The 15,043-nt window shown below is 44.9% G+C and overlaps 1 protein-coding gene across 1 annotated transcript in view; it reads right to left on the bottom strand.

Moving 5' to 3' along the window:
- Positions 1-9,248: 9,248 nt before the first annotated feature.
- LOC104690347 (prolylcarboxypeptidase) overlaps positions 9,249-15,043 on the bottom strand; it is a 30,252-nt gene continuing 24,457 nt past the window's right edge. Inside the window, exon 9 of the mRNA XM_019286760.3 lies at positions 9,249-12,369. Within this exon, the coding sequence (XP_019142305.3) occupies positions 12,165-12,369 (205 nt within the window). The 3' untranslated portion in view covers positions 9,249-12,164. The remainder of the gene's footprint in view (positions 12,370-15,043) is intronic.

The raw sequence follows: 15,043 nt of genomic DNA, 5'->3' as shown, positions 1-15,043 counted from the left end.
AAATGAATAGCAGCAGGAAAGAAGATGAAAAGGGAAGAAGGAAACCCACACAAATTATTTTTTTCCCTTTGAGGTTTTGTTTTTTAGGACAAGCTCAGCTGCAGTATTGAGGGCGGAACAAACTGCTCGGTATCAGCACCTGCAAAATGGCAACAAAGGGATGCAGGAAGGCATATTGGGTCCCACCTGTTTCCCACCTAAATTCATTCACCCCCAGCAGGCAGCTCCTGGTCTCTATGGGCCCCAACACCACAACACAGAGCCAGGCCCACAGCCTCAACAGATTTGTGGGATCTTGAGCCCATTGCTGGACCCAAGCAGGGAAGGAAACTGCATCCCTGAGCCCCACCTGGTCTTCACCAGCCCTTTGCTGGTGCTGCTCATGCACCACAGTCAGTGTGTATTTAAGTGCTTGGTTGATCTGAAACCCATGAGAGGAAGGCAAGGATCCTGACTGAGTTCGTGGGTGCCCCTGGCAGTGGTGTTCAGCTCAGGACCACAGGACCTGCAGGCTGCCTTTTTCTGGATTGCTAGAGCTGAATTTTGATGCTGGTGTCTCATTTTTAACTTCTCCCTGTAGTAATCCTGTACATATCAAACACAACCTGTAAATACTTTAGCTGTAGCTTTAAATAAAATTAAAAGTAATTTATTTTAAATTAGGTAAGAGACGCTGAGGACACAGAGAGTTGGCATCAGACTGAAATTTGGGCACATAATGAAATATGCCAACTGCAGAAGAAGAAAGGGCATGGCTTTAAACTGCCAGCCTAGTCTAGTGACTATTTGTCCCTTTTAAAAATTGGTACATGAATGTTCTAAGTGAGTAGGCACCTGTTTTGGCCTAAGGGTTTAGAGCACTGGTTAGTTTCACCAGCCTTGCTAGTTTAAATCCCCTTTTTTCAAATCCCACTTGTGGGATTTAGGAGTCACTTATTTAGGTAGTTTATTATCTAAAAATCACTGACTTATTTAAAGTGATGGGGACGTTCCGAGTCTTTCCTCCCTCTGGTCTTGGGTCCCCATAGCTGTGATTTTCTACTCATTTTTTTCCAAGAGATGAACTGTACAGAGCAGCAACAAAGCAGCCTTTATGGCTCAAATGTTCTCATCTGGAACCAGTGTCACCCACCTGACCAGTATTTTAGGGAATTTGGGTGAGCCCTGGTTTATTTTTAGCCCTTCAGATCTTTCTGCACAAAGGGTTAATAAAGTTGGGCACAAGTTGGGCAACAGGAAGAGGAGGAAGAGGGCAAAGGTGTGGGAATGGAGCAGGTCTCTGGCCCTCCTGGGGACCTTGCTTCAGACACACCAGCTAAAGGAAAGGAGGAAGAGAAATAAGTGAGAAAAGACCTGCCAAGCAATGCTGGCCAGACAGGAAAAAATACAAACCAACCAAAAACAACAAACCAACGGCCCAGAGCTGATTTGCATTTGTATTGGGCACTTGGGGAATACGGATAAAACACTCTTTATTTTTCAGGGGAATTCAGGGAATATCAGTAGCAACATCCGTGCACGAGCACAAAAGGGGAAACAGAGGAAATAGAAGTATTTTGGTAATCCTGTTCTTAGGCAGCAACAGTGATAACATCAGAATAACATATCTCTCACCCCTTTTTTCCTGAGTCTCATGAAGAAAAGCAGCACAGGCACAAAATTACAGTCACTTCTGGCACTGGCTGTGTAGGAGAAGTCAGGGAGAGAGGTTACATGGGGGGGGGAGGTCACCAGCAATGTATTGCTAAACTGTAACAAAAGGAAGGGCCCAGAATCTAAAACTAATATCAGAATGCCCCCGCACCTCCTGTCATCAATGCCTGCAGTGCTCTGTGTCTGCCTGATGGGCACTGGCAGCGTAAAAGTAAAGCAGAACTGAAAACTGAAGAAGAGCAATTGTTAAACATTCAAAAAGGTCAAGAAAGAAGTTATTTGTGGCCGGTGAAATAAGATGTATGGCTGAGCTGCTTCTTAAACCCAGGCTGTGGCTGCTCACCATGGGTGTAGGACTCACTTATCTATCCTAGTTCCCTCTGGTTCCCAGCCAGAAATCCCATCTGCACATGTTTCCTTAAATCAAATGAGTTGGGTTGGAAGAGACATTTAAAGACCATCTAGTCCATGCCCCTTGCCATGGACAGGGGCATCTTTCTCTAGCTTGCTCAAAGCCCCACCCAACCCGACTTTGAACACTTGTAGGGATGAGGCATCCCCGCAGTTATAGGGTTGTCCCTCCCTGCACTGCCCTCCTGGGCTTCTCTCCAGCCTGGTGGTTTTGCAGGTTCCTGGGCACCTCTCCTTGGCAGATGAAATTTATCAGCTGCTGGAACTCTGCTTCATCCTGATTTAGTTACACAGACATCTGGATTCTATCCAACCTCTGAAAAAGCAGTGAACTGGCCGTGTTCACTCCTCACATGCCAGGCAAGCCCAGTGGAGGATGAACTTGCCCACCAGTGCACCAGTCCAGGGTATTGCCTACTACTGGGCAGCTCCCCATGGTCAGCTTCTGTTTGCTACACAGTTTTGTGGAGATTTACTCAATTTTGCACTTTTAAGGGACAAAAAGGACCACTGAGTTCATCTCATACCCCAAATCAAAGTGTTGATGCTACTGCTCCTGTAACACCCTGACCCCGTGGCCAGAGAAATGATCCAGGAGGGCTCTGTGCAGAGCTGGGCACCTCAGGCATGATAGTCACTTCCCGGTCAGTGGTGGTGACCTATCCCCCACACATGTGGTGGGTGGATCAAGCAAGGACATGGGCCTACCACCTCAGGGAATGCTTGAGGTTGTTACCAGCTCCATCACTGTGTTACAGGAACAGGGCTAAGGATCCTCTGCTATTTATCCCTGATGTAACAGCCAGGAATGGCTCTGATGCTCTAAAGGCCCTGGAGAATCGCTTACCCTCATGTTTAAATGAACTGTATGTTCCTCTGCACAAGGAAGGATCAGAACCAGGAGGGCTCTGCTTGGCTCTTTGTTAGCCATCAAAGCAAGGTAGCAAGTAGCCCTCTGCTGTCATTTCCCGGCTGAGAAAGAACTCAGGGCTACTTCAGGCTTGATTCCCTTCAGGCTGTGCCCACATAATTCCTTAGTGTGTATTTGCAGTCACCTTTAGAGCACACAGAGCTTCAGCTGAGAACAGAAGGTTCAGAAAACCCCAAGTGGTGGTGTGAAATGATTTACAAGTGCAGCTGTGCCAGTGCTACTCTGTTGGCATTTGCACCGCACCACAGGCCAGGGTCCACACACATTGCAGAAGGCACTGCCCTCTACACCCACCCGCAGGTTTCCTATACATCCTTTCTGTCCAGGAATTCTCCATTCACCAAAAGATATTTTTGCTGCCATTTCTCGATGTTCTGGAGGATGGGGGGTGGGAAGAGAAGGGAAGGGAGGAACTGAGGTAGCAGAGGTCGAGCCCCTGGCTTACTCTGCTGATCAAATCCTGGGCTGTGGCATTACCTTCCCTTTCAGCTGACCCAGTCCGAGTGCTGTGACTGCCTATTCCCACGCCACGTCAAAGGGAAGGTTTACATTGTTCACTGGATATTAATTTAAATTATTCTGGGGTGCTTGGAAACCACCTCCTCCCCCCGTTCCCGTTCAGTCTCCATGGGGACTATCGCAGAGGCCGGGAGATAGAAATGAGCAGCACTGACACACCGATCTTCCTCCCCTTCTGCTGCAAACACCGTCAGCCATCTCCACTGCCACAGGGGACACATTCATACTTCGCTGAATGACTTGCTAGGACAAGATAGATCAGTTTTTAGAGTCTGGTACAATATCCTCCTAATACCATTTTCCATTTGTTCCTTAGGTTCACACGCCTGTGTTGTGGCTCTTTTCTTCACACCAACATCCTGCTGCTTGTTGATGGTATTAATAACACCCGCGGCAGGAGGCTGCGCCCCCCAGGGCCCGGGCTGTCGGAGTAATTATTGAATGACATTGGGGTTGTTCTGTAAATTACTTTGTGACCCAGGAATTCAGCAGGTTACTGCTATAACTCAGGCTCTCACAGTTGATTGCACTCACCTCCTGCTGCCCCAACATTTATTAGTCTCGTTTGCCTAGCAAGCACTGGCTTCATCTGTGTGCTCACGCATAGATACGTGTTCCATGGAGGGGAATCCACTGTTCTCCCCTTAGAGCAAAGGAATGAGGCTCACATCACCAGAGCCTGCCCCAGCCAAGGAGCTGGGGGCAGCCAGTGGATCTGTGAGATGCTTGGAGCAACACCAAGGGACATTAGACACTGCAAAAAGTTGGGTTGCTTTGTGTCAAACTGATGCACGTGCAGGTGTGGAAGCAAAGCTCTGGGTGCTCTGGGAAGCCAGTCTTGGAAATAGTGACACATTGAGCTGTGCCTGCCATCACTCCTCATGACTCAGCTACTGGATAGCTTCCCTGGGAATGCTGAGCAGCCCTGGAGCACCGGTCAAGATTCGGACAGAGATACCACATTAAAATGTCTATAATTCCTTCTGAAGAAAAACAGTCAAGACCTGTCTTGTCTTATTCTGGTCCAAATTGCCTACTTACAAAATGGGTATATAATACCTGTGACAAAACACTGGTGATCTGATGCATAGTTCTCCCAGACTCGTTTGGCCCTACGAACCACCCTCCAAAAGAAATCCCTTACCCTTTGTATGGAGGCAGCCCGGACTGCTCCTCTTCCTCATCCCAGTTGCTTGGACAGTGACTAACTGTTAAACCTGTACCACAGTCCCTCTTAAAAATGACTGGGCTCTGTTTTCATTGCAGCACAGAGGCTGTGAGGACTGAACATCACTTCTAAAGCTCAGAGCAGCCAAAGCTTTTCCTCCCTTGTCCTGGCAGCTGGTCAGATCTCAGCTGCAGAATCCGTGACAGGATTGATGTAGGGATGCAGACAGCAAGAAGGTAGTCACTGATGCAAAAACTTTAGAGAACAAGTGCTTTCAAAACTAGTCCAAGGATATCTTCTACAAGAAAGACAATGAAGTAGCTATGTTGTTCTCAAATTTCAAGTTCTTTGGAACGTCTTAGTCTTGCAGATGACACCAAGTTGGAGGAAAGAACTGAAGGAAGGGTGACCATTCATACATGTGCTGAAAGAAGGAGATAAGAATTTCATGGAATTCAAAGAGAGCAAGCACAAAATCCTGTCCCTTTGGGAAAGAAGGGCCCATTATAGTGGTGCAGGCTGGGCACTGACAGCCTGCGGAGCAGCTCTGTGGAAGAGGTCTTGGGGATCCTGCTGGACATCAAACTGGACATAAAGCCAGCTAAGCAGTGTGTCCTGGCAGCAAGACCAACATCCTCCTGGGCCATATGAATAGGAGCAGAGCCAGGAGATCCAGTGAAGGGATCCCTCTAACTGGTGCTTGGTGGCCACAGATCATATACCACAGCCAATTCAGGGCCTCCCAGTAGAAGTCAGTGATCAGCTGGAACAAGTTCAGTGGAGGACCACTGAGATGGCTGAGTCTGAAGCACTTGACCTGTGAGAAGAGGACAGGGGACCTGGACTCATTCAGCCTGGAAAAGGAATAGCTTTGGTGGCACCTACCAGAAGCCTCCAGGGCTCACCAAGAAGACAGAATAGGGTTCTTTATAATGGTGCATGGTGGGAGGATAAAAACACATGTCAACTTAATAAGGGGTTCAGATGAGTTGCAATATCTTTCCACCATGTGGACAGATGAGCAAAACACTCAGAGGCTGTGCAGACTCCATCCTTGAAGATTTTCAGGACCCAACTGGATACATCACTGAGCATCTTGGTCTAACCCTGTTGCTGACCCTGCTGTGAGCAGGAGAGGTGGACAAGAGACCCCCTGAGGTCCCATCAACCTGAACCACGATTACTGGTTGTACAGCAGGGGGAGATGGGAGAGACAACAAGGCCTCACCTGTGCAAATTGTTTTTCCCTCCTTCAGAATATTCAGGTTGATACAATCTGGGACTGGTTTTTAGGTGGTGAACTAAGTTCTTGAACACTCTCTCTCCAGAGCAGAGAACCCAGCACCAAGTCCACAGCCAAGGCAGGTAGATGAGACATAGAATTATAGCTGAGTGTCTGTCTTTGTGAGGAAGATACACTGATGCTGAGGTACCTCTTTTTCCTGTGTTGCTCTGCTGGGTGGTACGAGGAGACTGTGTTTCATTCCAACTGAGAGAGGAAATAGTTCAATATCCTTTTCCTCTTGATGTGCTATTTTGAGGATGCCCAGATAACAAATTAGAAAATGCAACCTGTTTGTTTCTACTATAAATCCAAGTGCTAAAGAGTCCCAGAGCCACTACTTGCTTTTTAATGCTTCAGCAACATGGAGGGTTCTACCTATCTTGCTAACTGCTCCTGACAATAAGATTTCCTAATGTGTCTAAGACCTGTGCCTTCAGATGGACATGGGGAAACCAAAGAATCACAGGCACAGGCCTATGAACAGCAGAAAAGCTGAACACCACCAGGCTGGTGCCAGCCAAGGTCTAGCTGTGGCTGCATCCTGCAGCATTGCCCCTTGGTGCTGTCCTCCCAGCCATCAGGCGTCACCCTGTCAGCAGGTCCAAACCTTTCCAAGGGGTTGATATGGAAAACTGGACTTTTGGGTCTAAAGCCATGGACCCACATGGGTAGGGCTGCTCATCCAAGGCACAAAACCAGACAGGGTCTTGTCATCCAAGTAACTGCAGATGACTTCACCGCATGCTCAGAAAGGAGAAAGCATTCCTATATTCCATGTTGCAGGGAATGTGGTTTTGCAGGAGGGCAAAAAGGAGGACCCTCTATTCAGGTGGCAGTCAAAAGAAGTGGAGAGTGCTCAGCCTGCCAGAATTGGCCCTGTATTGGTTACACCCCCAGCTATTTGAGGTAAAACTTGGCCTCTCAAAGCTCTCTGCCTCTCTCCTGCGCCTTTGTATTCTCTAGAAGGTGAAGCGTAAGGGTATAAAAAGCTGCAAACAAGTTCCTACCTCTGGAGACCAGGCATTTACTCTAAGAAAGAAAGACCAATTGCTTCCCAGAGCATTGTCCACCCACATTAGAGAAAGGATTAAGCAGATACATTCAGCTATTCTAACAGATTTTCTTTAAACCTTGAATACGCCTCTCACACTTGGTAAGATAATCACATTAGTTTTGTCGTTAAAAGATCCCTTTTATAGAAAGTACCTAAACCGCTTAAACCACCCAGAGAGGTCGCATACATTAGAAAACAACAAGACAAACGGAAGGGATTTGCTATTCCCGGTTTCAGTGTTTCACTGCCTCTACTTTCTAAACTGGGGGATGGAACCAAAAGATCTTTCAAATCACCAGTGGAGGGAAAAGTCCCTGAGAGCTGGGCAGCCCCCACCCACCCTGGGGAGCCCTCTCCCCACCCAGGAAACACTTGGGTACAGCACTGAGGACTTTGGAGAGAACACTGTTACACATGGAGATGCCCACAGGTTACACCCAAAGCATCCCCACAGCTGATTTTCCTCTGCTGATTATCTGGCACCCAAAACCCAACTGCAAGATTAGCAACAGCTGAGGTTGAGCTGTCTTACAGAGCACAGCTATGAAGTGCTCCATGTTGAAGGAGCACATCCTCACTGCTCCCTGTTGTGGGTGTTGAGGGCATTGCTGTCTCTGACAGAATCCCCATTGGGGCTGCAGCGAGCACAGAGCGGGTCCCCACCTCAGCAGGGTTCAGGGTAGCAATGCCATCAGCTGTCAGCAATCTAACTCTGCTGTAAAGCAATTTCTTCACTGGGCTCGTATTATTGAGAGGACACAGAGAAGGACACTGCCCCAAAGCATGTGGATCAAATAGTTTCACATTTGCTGGTAAGATGAAGTTGGCCTGGGGGGTAAAAAAAGAAAGGCTTATATTCCTGCAGCTGGAGGCAGTGCTAGGAAATCAAGGAATCAAAATAATACAGGAGCACGAGTCTTCTCACACCAGTGGAAGCTCCAATGCCCAGCATCTTTAAATGATAAAAGCCATCTTTTTTTTAACAATAGAAGGAGAAAATTAAAAAGTACTCAAGCACCGTTAATTTACCACAAATATCTTCAATTCATATCTTTTGCCACTGCTTCGCTGCACATTTTCTGCTAACCTGCACTGCTAAAACAAACCATTTCAGGTTTTTTAACAGGGACAGTCTTAAAAAACCATCGATTTGCAAAGTCATCTCTGTAAGACCAAGGCTTTACTTTAAAAACACACAGAGAGGTTAGACTATTAAAAAAAACCCCAAATCCTAGAGGCTACAGTAGTAACACCCAGTAGGACACCAGTTACAGCATAACAATGATGCTCTGAATCAACGGGGGAGAACTAAAAATGGAGGTTTGAAGTACACAATCCCCTGTATTCTTTCATCCCGTGTTTAGTGGTTTTATAGTGTCCTCCTGACTGCCAGAAAGACACAACGATTCCACCCTTAGTCCGGCAAGGAGCTAAAATACCCAAGTGTCTATGTGCAGTCTTTAACCTACATAAAGCTCTTTAGGTCACTCACGATTCCTTAGAGATTCGATTCACAACAGCTAAATACCCTTTTTAAGAGCACAGATAGAAAAACAAATCCCTTTATTTAAAGCATAATAACATTTTTTGCAATATCCTTGGTGGGCAGACAGCATGGGAGACAAAAATTCTCACTTTTCCTGTGATGTAGAATCCATGCTCCAGGAGGGACTTCCCTTTCTATACACTCCTTTGATGATTAAATATTTGATCATCTTCAAAATTAAAATTACCTTACAAACAAAATGAGTTGCAGAACCTATTTACCTCCTTCCCAAGACTCTGCAGCCTTAGCTCTGCCCTATTAACTATTTGGTAAAAACCTCCCCTTGCCAGGTCAGGGGACTTACAGATCTGTCCTCACAGCCTTCCTCATTACTGACGTGTGGGAAGTGTGTTTTTGCCTGGGAAAGCTTTCAAAAGGAAAATGGACTTTCCCCATTATAGGTAGCTTGACTGCATTCAGTGTGGTCACCTACAGAGAACAACCAGCCCGTACACCTGCTCTGCACCACAGCCAAAGCTCTGAAGAGAGAAACTCCCAAAGGAGTGCAGACTCACCATCTGTCATCCGTGCATGTGACTCGAGGATTCCTGTAACCAGTTTTCCTCTCACTCCTCAAGAGACAAGTACAAACAAGACAGTATCACTTGCAGAACTTGGAATCTGCCAAAGGATAAAGATTCATGTCCCTCCAAAACAAAATCCAGTTCCAGAAACTCAACATTATTTTAATGCATTTTTATTGATACAAACTGCAGGTTCACCTCTAAGATTCATGCTTTGGGGAAAACATTAATTCTTTTTCCAGCTGCATTTTTCCCAGTGAGCAAGAAACATACAGTTTTAAATTCCAGTAATTTCTGACACATGCCAAGGACTTACATAAGCCTGAGATGAAGTATGGCCCACCATCATATGCCTGGAAAGATAAATCAACCATTTGTTATGGCCCAACTCATTCTCACCTGTATGAAACACACAGGAGAGCCAACATTTAGATGAGGTAGCCAAACCACAAGACACTCCCTTGGTAGCATTCAGAGATGTGTAAATGGATTTTAAGATGAAGTCTAAATGTTTGAGATAAGTAAGACCTAAAGTTTCAACTACTCAGCTTGATGGGAAAACAGTAAAAAGTAACATCAATTAAAAGTCACGTAAAAACAAGTCACATAAATTCATAAGCTGGTCCAACCAGTAAGAACCTGATCCAAAGTCAACTTGAATCAGTCTCACAGACAGAAACTGAATGGAATAGTGAGATTATTAAACAACCCCCCACGAATAAACAAAAAGCACAAACAAAACCCCTCTGAAAAAAATTTTAAGTGGCATTTTACAAATCTTAAAGTTTAAAAATTGTATGTTGTTTGAAATGTTATTGAAGGTAATTTTTTTCTACTTATGAAAGGAGTAAAAAGAGAAATGAAACTTTAAATTACTTATGCTGCTTGAAACTAAAAAGTGTTTTCCATACAACAAAGCAGCAGCTGTTTCCTGAGACAGCAAGTTCACTAGCAGGGGAGAGAGAGGAGACACAAGCTGACTAATAATATACAGTAGCTGTTAATTTGGGCTGTTCACATCTTTATCCATACAACACAGAAATGCTTATCCTAAAATTTTCACTTTGAATAGCATCCTGAGCAATCAGTGGGCAAGTGGGAGCAACTGGACCAGGATCTTGTTTGCTCAATTAAACCATTTCTGATCCCCAAATTTATATTAACTCTTACAGGTTTCATTCCTTGCCCTGCAGTAAACCAGGACATAACCACACATCAATTAACATGTAAGAAGATACAACAGAATTTCTAAAAACTCTGCTGTAACATAACTAATGAAAAAATAACATTTTATTTGTTTCAAAAGAATCAAGGACATGTTATTATAAAGTCTGTAAGTGAGAGTCTGGAGTATATTTACAGCTAAAACTGGAACTATTGGAAAAGGGGAACACTAACAGCTTTCAGTCAACAGGTTTCAGGCAAATCCTACACAGCTTATCCTTTAGCCTTGTAGTTCTGGTCTTGTTCTCTGAAGTCTCTGTAAGAAATTACCTTGCTCAAAAGCATGGGAGGTTCCGATTGCAGTCTGAACATAAATGCCATGTTTAACACTGGATGAGGAAAAAGACAATCTATTGGAAAGAAGATACGTAAGAATGTTTCAAAAGATAAAAATTCAGTGTTGGGCTTGCCTTGTTCCCAGAGGACAGGACAAGACTGGAAACAGAAAAGGCCACCTGGGATCTTAGGAAAATACTCAACTATCAGGCATATCATCAAAGCTGAGAAAACTTTTCAACAGAGATGGAATTTTAAGAGTCTGGGGACACGAAGACTTGCCTGAGTCATTCTAAAATGGAGTTGTCCTTTAAACTGCAAAGAATCCTTTCTGAAGAAGGGCTGCAGTGTGAATGAAGCCAAAGCTGGAAAACAAGGGGACTGCCCCAGCCATTTATTAATGTCAAATATGCTGTCTCATGAATCAGGGCAGTTTGTCTGGTTTGGAAGCCTTACAGAAAGCCCAGTGCACCTGGCTTGGTGAGCTCAGCATCAGGCTTTAGGCTGATCCAAGGGAATAGCTGCATTCTGTGTTTTCAATAGTTTGTCTAGCAAACAATTTTTTTTAAAAGGCTTTTATTGAAGAGCCATCAGCAAACAGATCATGCAGAATTTGAACAATACACAGAATGGAGGGGAGGGAAGAACCCACACAAGGCACAGCCCCAATTATTTGTCACTTCATAAGATCCAGCCACCACAAGTGTCACACTTGCTCTTCAAGAGAATAGCTTCAAAAGCTTCCTGATTTTAAAAAGCTAAGTGTTTGTGAGGGATACACACACATACACACACAAAATATACTCATTTTCTTTGGTAACCATCATCACAGATAGCGACATCTCTCAGAATTAGGAGACATAGCAAAAGAAGAAATAAAATCCTGATGCATATTGTGCATGCTCAGCCAGTTATCAATAGAGTCTGGGCCCAGCCCTGACCATTCAATACAGCACAGAATACAAAAATCCACCAATTAATAAGCTGCAGGAAAACTAGGTAGAAAAAAAGTTGTATATTTATTTCTTTTCCAATACTCATTACAAAGGGTAAGGGCTGTTTAGTTTCCTTACAAACAGCACAGCCAGCTTTCCCAGCCCTTCCCTACCTCTCCACCAAACATCACAGTAAGATGTGATTTCTGTTCCCTCATTATCTCCACCAGCAGAGGATGTCTGAAATTCAATCACATTGGAGGCAGCAGGAGTTTCACCATCAACAGTACTGCCACATCCCACATGGGACAATCACTCAGCACAGCAAGGAGAAGGGCAACAATCCTAGAACAGGAACTCATTACTATGTGGTAAAGTACAGCATTTGAGAAGAGCAGAAGAGGAAAGCAAACCAGAGCAGGCAGCTCAATCCTTTGCACTTTGACTGGAGTTTATCATCTGAGAATGCTCTCCATCCATCTGCTGCCTGCCTTTCTCGTGGACACAGGCAATGATGACCACTGCAGTGCAGCTGAGGAAGCAGGAGGGAAATGCTCCAATGACCATATCACGAGGCCTGGCCCTACTCCCAGCAAAGCCAAGAGAGGTGTAGTGGCCACAGTTGCTGCAGTGCCACTTCAGTGGCTGTGCCTGGCCTTTTCAATCCACTGCTTCATGAGGCAGATCTCCAAGGCTCGAGCTTGCTGTACAGACTTGGGGTCCAAAGGGTTACGGCTGCGTAGGTCCAGGTGGTGGGCTCCATCTGGGATCACAACTGCCACGAGGGAGTTGGTGATGTTCTGGGTCACCCCACCTGCAGACCACGGATCCAGGCCACCATTGCTGGAAGGAAAGACTATTTCATTAGGGTACATGTGCACAGCAGTCAGCAGTGAGGCTGTAGCTCACATCAACATTGCTACTAGTTTTGCACATGCAGCAACAGAAACAGACCTCAGCCCTGTCTTAATGTCTTGTGCCCACCCCTCTGCTGAGAGGAGTCATCTTGACAGAGGTATGGAGCTATCATCAGCTTAAGCAAGGCTACACTTCTCATTAGTTATCTGCTAATTCAGATAATAACCTGTAACAGTGCAAAAGCCTCTGAAGAGAAATCTGCTGCTACCTGTAATTGTCATAAAAGTTTCAGGTTTCCCTCTACCAAAACATGTCCAAATTCCCAAATCAAAGCACTTCACTTTTGTTCTTTGCAGCCTGCCATAAAAAAATCACTCACTGGACCCTTTAGAGCTGAATTTTCAGGAAGTTCTACCTTCTGCTGTCTCAGCTGAGTGCCAACCTGGTTTTGCAAAGAAATGCTTGGATTAGCCTGCTGACTTTAATAACAACCATAGGAAAATGAAGATTTTACCCCTTAAACTGTCTAAAATTACTCTTCCACTGTGAAAGGACAATTTAATGCCATTTACTCCCCCTCCTCTCTCACCCCAAATCAATTAAAAGAATTCCTTACACTATAGATATGGCTCCAAATAATAGTCCATAGAGCAAGCCAATGGCTCAGCTGGGAGAGAGCTTTCCATCTCTCATTCCTAGCTTTGGACTTGACCCAGTAACCTCTACAACATCGTATTTTCCTTTATTGCAATGCCCTTCCCACACATGGCCCATCTTTCTGCACAAAGAAAACAAACATATACTTGTGGAACTACACAAACCTAGATCTGTTCCTCACTTAAAACACTGGACCTGCCCACAAAAGGAAATGTCAGAGATGACCTATGCTATGAGAGGGTAAATTTCTAGAGGGATCTAAGAAATTAAAACATCCTTGGGCACAGATTTGGAGCTAGAAAAATACCACAATGGCAGCACCATGAAATAACAGAAAAATAGCAAATAAAAACAAGAGCTTTTTTAGAAATAACCAAGAGTAAAAACCTGATGGGGTCTGAACTAATATTTCATTTGTTTCACCACTGAAAAAAAAAAATCCGACTAGTAGTTCTTTACTTTCAGTGATTCTAAATATGACTTAGAACAAGAGAAACATTTTGTATCCACAAAACAAAAAGCATAGAGAGCTGCCCAATAAGCCAAAAGCATTGGATTTAAAAGGTCACCTGAATCAGCAGAGCACCTTGGCAACAGGGGGATGAGTTGCTGAGAGACCCATGATGCACATGAATTTGGATCTTTTGGTCCTAGCCATGTGGAAACTAAGCATGCCACAGGCTTTTCTGTGAGCTTCTGGCTGCATCCTCTGTATCTCCTGCCAAAGGATGGCACCAGAGGTGCTGACGCAGTTTAGGAAGTGAAACTTGAAGGTAGGGGGGATGGAGGGCTCACCACAAAACCATGAATCTTGACAGTTTTTGCAGATTTAAGATCATTCCAACTGGAATGAATTATTTATGTGTTAAAACTAAGCATGCATTTAAGTATTCAGTTGCCCATCTCACAGGACAGGAATTTCCCAGCATAAACCAAAGAAGCAGAAGAAGAGAAAGAATAAAAGTCAGACTTTTTTTGCAGTGGCCAGGCAAGCAGGACTTCAGAAAAAAACCAATGCAAAAATCAGCATGCAAGTCCTGTTTTCAATTCATATACTTCCTTGACAGCATACATAAGGTTCTGCCCACCCCACAGCACAGAGTTCCCTCTCCTATATTCTCTTCAATCTCCTCAGCCCTCCTGCCCTGCCCAGAAGTTTTACACAATCTTAGCAGCCCTGTCTGTGCATCCTTTTTTTAACATGACCACTCTCCACAACTGTCATGTTTCCTGTTATTAGCTTTTTTCTCTCACCTTTTCTCTTCAGCCAGGCATCATTGTGCCTTCTCTTCTTTGCCACCACTCCCTTCTTTAGTGCTTACAATTCTCCCTTCTGCACAGAGCACCAGAATCTCTTAAAACAGAGCCTTCACTTTCTGCCTTTCCCCTGCCAGTGCAGAACTGGATATGTGGCTGCCCTGACTCAGAAGCCTACAACCTAGATGTGATTCATTGAGAATGAAAAATACCCATTTTTGGACTGTGCACACCAAATTTCATACTGTCTGATATAACCTGGGCTGGTTTTGACTACCATAGCACACTGATGATGAGACACTACAGCTGCTACCACACGCATGAACAGTGTTAAAATGTCACTTCCCACCACCGTGCAGCACTTCCACACCAAGTGCTCCAGTAAGAGGAGTGAAAAGAGGAGTGCTGGAAGAGAAAAGGGAAACAGTGGTCTGAAATCCCTAATTTCCTCAAACTAGTTTTAATAAAGACGTACTGCCCAGGACAGGCAATTACCACCTGCTCACAGCCTAAGTAACCACTCACACACTACACAACTCCAGGAAGGTACCAGAGGGGCAATGGAATTCCCTGCATTAATACCACACAGTACAAACAACAGTGAGACTGTGCAGAGTGATGCACTGCTCGCAGAGGGAGAAGCAGCAGCACCAGTTTAAGCATCTGGGCCAAATCCTACTGCGTCTGGAAAAATCCACCCTACAGTGGTTCTCTTTAGATGGAGCACTTTTCCCTTCCTGCACTA

This window comes from Corvus cornix, chromosome 1 (genome assembly GCF_000738735.6).
Source record: "Corvus cornix cornix isolate S_Up_H32 chromosome 1, ASM73873v5, whole genome shotgun sequence".
NCBI classification, from domain to species: domain Eukaryota; kingdom Metazoa; phylum Chordata; class Aves; order Passeriformes; family Corvidae; genus Corvus; species Corvus cornix.
This window is presented reverse-complemented; position numbering and strand designations above follow the sequence as displayed.